Source organism: Pinus tabuliformis, chromosome 9 (genome assembly GCF_031772625.1).
Source record: "Pinus tabuliformis cultivar Carrire ecotype Pingquan chromosome 9, CPIR1, whole genome shotgun sequence".
NCBI classification, from domain to species: domain Eukaryota; kingdom Viridiplantae; phylum Streptophyta; class Pinopsida; order Pinales; family Pinaceae; genus Pinus; species Pinus tabuliformis.
Window position 1 is genome coordinate 499,102,077 of NC_142307.1, and position 7,368 is coordinate 499,109,444.

At 34.0% G+C, this 7,368-nt stretch overlaps 1 protein-coding gene across 1 annotated transcript; it reads left to right on the forward strand.

Annotated features, from left to right (window-relative positions):
- Nucleotides 1-984: 984 nt before the first annotated feature.
- LOC149149401 (secreted RxLR effector protein 161-like) lies at nt 985-1,317 on the forward strand. The gene has a single exon (XM_089442465.1). The coding sequence runs from the start codon at nt 985-987 to the stop codon at nt 1,315-1,317; it is 333 nt and encodes a 110-aa protein (XP_089298591.1).
- Nucleotides 1,318-7,368: the final 6,051 nt, after the last annotated feature.

The following is a 7,368-nucleotide window of genomic DNA, read 5'->3' on the forward strand; positions in this document are numbered from 1 at the left end:
CGGAGAGAAACAATAGCAACAACAACAGTAATAACAACAACAACAAAAGGAGAAAGAAGAAGTGGTTGATCAAATCAGGTTTGAAACCAATCCGCAGAGGGGAGATCAGAACACGTTTGAAGCCACTCCACCACTCAGGAGATCAAGTAAGAAAACTCAATTTCCAACAAGATATAGGGAGAATGATTTTATAACTAGTATGTTAAGTGTTGTTGAACCCTCTAGTTATAAAGAAGCTAGTCAATGGACGACAACCATGGAAGAGTAATATGAATCAATACTTAGAAACAAAACCTAAGATCTAGTTGAATTACCTGAAGGAAAACAATCCATAGGTTGTAAATGGTTATACAAACCTAAATTTAAAGAGAATGGGAGTATAGACAAATATAAAGTTAGGATAGTTGCAAAGGGGTGTTCGCAGAAAGAAGGTATTGACTATGAGGAAACCATCGCCCTGTAGCTAAATTAAACAAAATAAGAATGTTAATTTCTTTGGCTACCAAACATCATTGGGCAATATACCAGCTAGATGTGAAATTTGCATTCTTGAATGGGGAATTAAAAGAAGAAGTGTATTTAGTGCAACCTAAGGGGTTTGTTAAATAGTGGGAAGAACATTTAGTCCGGAGATTGAAGAAAGCATTGTATGGACTAAAACAGGTACCCAGGTCATGGTATGACAAAATTGATTCATTTTTCCTACAACATAGTTATAAAAGAAGCAAGAATGACCCTAATTTGTACACCGTGCTTGACAACGAGGGGCGAATTATTTTAATTTATTTATATGTAGATGATCTTATCATTATAGGAAATGGATATGAACTCATTAAAGAAATCAAAGAGTAGATGTCAAAGGTTTTCGAGATGAAAGACCTTGGAGAGATACACTATTGTTTGGGTTTGGAATCCAGGAGGGATGCTGGCTGGACTTTTCTGTCATAGGGTAAGTATGTCAGGAGCTTACTGGAAAACTTCATAATGGATCAATGCAAAGTTGTAGCAGTGCCTTTACAGTTGAATACCAAACTTCAGAATGATTATGGTTCTAAGGAGGCAGATGCAACATTGTATCGACATCTAGTTGGGAGTCTAATCTACTTGACTACAACTATAGTAGATTTGGCTTATGCAGTGAATGTATTCAGCCAATTCATGTCAAAGCCTCTTGAGAGTCATTGGGTTGCACAGAAAGGATTCTTAAGGTATGTGCAAGAAACCTTAGACTTTGGTATTATTTATAATGATTCATTTGATGTTATATTGACAGTTTTTTCAGACTCTGCTTCGGTTGGAAATGTAGATGACAAATGATCCATAATATGCTATGAATTTAGCATTGGGTCTAAGGTCATTGCATGGAGAAGCAAAAAGCAGAACACAGTATCCTTGTCTTCAACAGAAGCTGAGTATCAAGCGATGTGTGTAGCAACTTGTGAAGTAGTTTGGTTGAGGAGACTTCTCCATGATGCTGGAGAAGAGCAAAAGGTTGGAACAGTTATCAAATGTGATAACTAGAGCTCTATCAAACGAGAAAATAATCCTGTATTTCATAAGAACACAAAGCACATTGATACATAGTTTCATTTTGTTAGGGAGAAATTTCAGTCAAAGGAAATCCATATTGAATATTGTAATACATGTGACAATGTTGTTGGTATTTTCACTAAGCCTCTCAGTAGAATCAAGTTTTAATTTTTTAGGGAAATGTTAGGAATACTTGTGAATCCATTTCTCCATTAATGGGGAATGTTGAAGATAATGGAGAATATGTAAATCTGGAGAGATTCGGTTCAATAGAGCCTTAGATTAGGAATTAGTTCCTACTTCTTAGGCATCTTTTCTAGCTTCCCTAAATGTGTGAAAAGTATATATATTTTTTATTGTAATATGATTGAGGTAGAGCTTTCTACCAGAGGTAGTCTCCAGGTGGAGCTCCTCACCTGTGAGATGGTCAATTTATCAATAAAGTTGATTCTTTAGTTCTTTAACAAACTTGCACTAGGAAAACCATACCATAAACATAACTTCAATTATTACAAATTTTCAAAAGGTAGAAGAAATTTTTTGACAACAAAATATAAAATATCTAGAAAGTCTAAATGGTCATTCTGTCTATTCTCTAGTATGATGCTATGACAAGAGAATATAAAAGAAAATAAAAAGTATGAAGGCATTTTCACATGCTATTTATTTTTTAGAGTTCATGGTTTCGACATGTTTGAGTTCCTTATTGTTTTAAGGTGTAATACCCCTTTGTTTCTATGTAAATATATTTTTATTATATATTAAACTATCTCTAGTTGTGACGACTAGAAATCCATGTTGGAATTGACATAAAATGAACAACAAAGTATGATGATGTAATAAATAAATTTTATTAATGAAAAAGAGCAGAGAAAACAAAAACTTACTTGGGAAAGAAACAATGAAGTAAGAGATTCTTGCCAAGATCTGGAATGAATGTTGGTGGATAGATGAAGAAAATTTTCCCTTAAATCACTCGTAAAAATCCCTAGGAGATGATTAATAAGATTTAATATGACGTGAGAGAAAATCTATTAAATCACATAGTTTAAGAAAGACACTAAGTAAGGGAACGAAAAAGGAATATAAAATATATTTCTTCGAAAAAAAAGAAAAGCCTAGGCCAGTGGGTTGGCAGATCCATCAAAAGGTGGGAAGCCGCTAAGGAAAAGTTTGTTAGGGAAATAATGTATAAAATACATTACCTAGAATCACAAGAGGTGGTTGATTCTTTGGCAATCCTATCTTAGATTGGGGGTAACTAGAGGATTCGGTTCAAGGTTGGGAGGATAATGTTTCCCAAGAACAGTTTCCAGCAGTAGATACAGTTAGACTTTACAATATATTTGAGTTTGAATTTTCTAGATGATTACTGGTTCTTGTAAATGTTTTTAGGATTGTGCTTAATAGTTAATGGAGGAATCTATTATCTACACTTGTTGGTTATTTTAGTTAAAGAATTTTTGAATGATGCTTTAATATAGGTATCTTATCATGAAATTACTGGAAATATTTATTCAATGAGTAAGTTGTATACTCACCTCGTTTGTCTTATAATTGTTATAAGAAAAAAGAAAAAGAAAAAATCTTTTGATATCTAATTCTATATAGATATGTTATGTTTCATCACTATGTATAAACAAAAAAAGGAACTGTGAGATGATTGTGTGTAAGGAGAAAGAATTTTGGAGACCCTTTCTCTCCAATTTATTTTTAATCGGGATAGAAACTTACGAAAGCGACTCGCTGCATAGATATCATGCAAGGTGAAAAACTCGATAGCCAATGGAAACATATCTGTCAGCGTTAGCGTTAAGGAAAAATATGTACTGAACATAACTTCTCATAGGGTAAATCAATGAGTCATGTTCCTATGGCTAGACTAATGGTAGTGACGATGATGTGCTTGAGTAGCAAGTGAGAAGTAGATAATAGATGAGTTAGATTCTGGGTATCGCGTGGAGTGTGGGTATTAATATGAGGAATGTGTAATAAGTGTGAAAGAATAATAGAGGCTAATAGTACCAACATCATTAATTTACACAACTATCATTAATTAATGTTGGATAGTATTAAGGATTGTAGGATGTAAGTACAATAGTGGGGAAATACCCTATTAGTGCTAAGTGTGAAAAATCTAGTTATGTTATTGTTGCTAAGATAATATTATTTAAAATCTAATATAGCCATTGAAATTTAGAAAATGAACCATATATCATTGTAATCAAATAACATAACAGTCTTATGAGTAACCTATAACCATACAAGAATGGCTGGGAAGTTGGCAACTGGCAACTATCTCATTCTATTTAACCATCAGAAAAAAGGAAAATCTGAAATAAAATAATACAGAGTGCCATGGAAATGAGCAACGAAGAATAAGCACACTTAGAAAAGGTCGAAAAATCAGTCTTTGAGTGAGACAGTCGAGGTAAAAATAGGGTACCTTTATAAGTTATAATATACAAACAAGACAAATCAGTAAGGAAATGCAATTCAGATATAAATCTGATGGTGATGATTATAAATTACTAAGGGAGATATAATGTAAGTTTGATAACCACATGGATGGAAAACAAAATATATGAATTACTTGTTAAAAAAAAATACACTAGAGTAAGAAAAAACATAGATACATTTATATTTTTCGTAAAGGAGAAGAGTCGATATGGTTACCATCACCATCGTAGAGAAACATAACTAAAAAATAATGATCTAACTATGTCAAATTTCAATGATTGCGAAGTAATAGACATGAAAATAAATTAGAATAATGGTCTTCCAGTAACTTAAATTCAGAGAGGAATCACTTAAGAAAAAAATGATATATATATATATATATATATATATACATTCTGGAGGGTACAATGAAATGGAACTGTTCTAGAACTTTGAAAAGGCTTGGGTAACTACCCAATCCAATATATATATATATATAACAAAAATTACAAGTTTTAAGAAAAACCCATAATGGAGTTATGCTATTTAATATACTAAATAGAAAAACCCACATAATGTATTCTAGGAATTTCACTTCGTGATACAGCCAAGGAATTGAATTACACCCCACACAAAAAAATAATATAGGACACTGGTACCGCAACGAGACCCTTCTAAGCATACAGGAGCACTTACCTATGGAAAGAAGGAGAAATCATCAAAGGTTCAACACAGACTCTAGTGGACCAAAGCAATACAATCGGAGATCCAACTCTTACATGCACGTGATACGTCGACCAAAGGAAAAACCAGAATTAATTGACGCTCAAGAGAAAACGTAGAATATGAGGTATGGATGTGGAAAGAGAAAAAAACCCTAGAAGTGAGATACCCTGGAGATAAAATCTCACCTAGTCGTAGGGGAGGGGTTGACGTTGTGTTGCCGAGAGACTAGGGAACATGAAACCCGAGCTATGAATTTAAGGAACACAAAGAAAACATAACTAAATGGAATCGCAACCAAACCAAAGGTTAACCCTACCACTAAAAGAGAATGAAATGTCAGATTCTTTAACTATGAAGAAGGAATCATAATGTGAATAAGTGTTGGTGGAGGCGTGGTTACTGGTAAATTATGAAAACCCCATTTTTTTCTCGTAGCATGTATTGGTTCATCCATTATGGAAGGCTTGTCTGAGCGTTCATGACATGAAGCAGGGGAACTAATGTGGAAGGATCATTTGAGCATTGACGACCTGAAGTAAGGGAACCATAGTAACATTAATTATTTTAACAGATGAAGTTAAAATTCATAAATTAAACAAAAAAAAACAAGAAACAAAAAAATGGAATTGTTGTTACTAGTTGGGAATTATCACAAAGATTTCTTGTAGGGAAATACATGGAAACTTGCCCAAGCATAGTTCTTGTTCAGAGGAGTCACGTTCCAAAGTCCTGGACATAAGCCGAGGAAGATGGGGGTTGCAATTTATCAAACACAGGTGAAAATTAAATAGGAACAATATCTTGTAAAACTGAAAACCGCGAAGTAATATGCTAACTAATACTCCATTCCAAAATTTGGCTGAAATCAACTACCACTAGATGGAGTTGAGGTTGTGGATTAGCCTGGTGACGCAAAAACTCCAAAAGGGTTGCCAAAATGAATTAGGGCAAGAGAAGAACCCCACAAAGGAGTTAGGTTTTCTCTTCTATCAATTTTCCATTGTCAAATCTCGACGTAACATCACCACCGTTCAATTACCCTTGTACTGGAGGCCATGTGAGTTCCATGTGAATGCCACAAAGTCGACCAATCCCGGGTGGGAGACGTCATTGAATAGTACAAAGCATTGGAAACCAAAACCCTTGGAATTTTAAATGAATAGTCAACGAGGGAAGTGGATTAACAATCCTTCCAGAGAGTTCCATATAGGACTTAAGGAGGTAAATTCTAGCACTTCGATTTCACATTAACCACATAGTTATAATTTCATGACTTTAAGTATGGAGATTAAACCAAACGAAATGTAAAGTGCATGCATGAGTTCTAGCATGTGGACTTAATATGTTATAATTAAGGAGACCAAGTTATAGGTCACCAAATTAAATCCTTACCATGAAACTTTTCCAACCCATATATTGACAATAAGACAAAGGTCGGGAATGTGTATAGGAGCTAACATAAGTGGGAATAAATAAAAGGGTAATACCCTCTTGACATGGTAATTAAATGAAATAAATGAAGGAGGTAAGTCTAGTATAATAGTATCTATGATATATATGTCAGTTATTTTAATAAAGATCTTTCTACCAGTGAAGATCATGTATGCTTTTCACATAGTCTTCGTATGCTTGTCATACAATTTTTCAAAAATAAAATAAAAAAAATTTGGCAAGGGTTGTATAGAATGGTATTAGAGGCTTAGTTTCAACACTAGGATTGGAAGAAACATCACATGTAAATGTAACATGGGTAGAAGATTAATTGTGAATACTGATAACAAATTTTATTTTTCATAAGGTATGAGAGGGAATACAACCATAATGGAATGGCGAAAAATTCCCCACCGACAATTACAATTGGAGAAGAGTTATACATTGAGTTTGGGAACAAAAGTACTCCACTAATCTCTGAGTTTATGGAAGTTATCAGAAACCTACAACAAGAGTTGAATTATCTCAAAAACAACGCTGAATGCCTACTAAAGGCTAGTGAGGAACAAGAAAGGGTGATAAGAGAATTGACTGAAAAGTCTAGCCATAGAAGCATAAACTGAGAAGGGATGAAGAGGAAAAAGGCGGAAACAGAATTAGATAAGTATGAGAGTGGAGGTGAATCAGATAGGACGTATCCTAAATCACAAAAGGAAAATAATAAAATGGAGTTACAAGGAGAGTTTAGGAAAATTAAACCCCTGACTTTCGACGGGGAAAAGGAAGATGATACAGAAGCATTGCTTCTTAACATGATAAAATAATTTTAGGTGTATGAGTATGAGAGTAACTTAAAGGAGGGACTGGTTATTTACCAACTAGAGGGAAATGCTGCTCTCTGGTGGGAAGAGTCGAAAAGTGGACACCCGTGGGAAGAAAATACAATTTCTTGGGAGGAATTCCAAAAATAGTTTAATTCGTGATACCTGAGTGATCGATATTATGATGATTGTGCCAAGGCATTTCACGAGTTAAGGCTAGGATAACTCACTATGGATTAATTTGTAGAAAAATTTACAAACTTATTACAATATGTTCCCTATATTAAAGAACAAAATGCCAAGGTACATCTATCACTAAACTATTTACCAACCCCTTACAAAGAGAGGATTTAGTTCGAAAAACCTAATTCAATGGATGAGGCAGTAAGGAAAGCCAAATTGTGTTAATAGAAATTTGAGA

What these genes read in the sequence shown, in the direction of transcription:
- LOC149149401 (XM_089442465.1), top strand. Translation starts at nt 985, where the DNA reads ATGGATCAATGCAAAGTTGTAGCAGTGCCTTTACAGTTGAATACCAAA.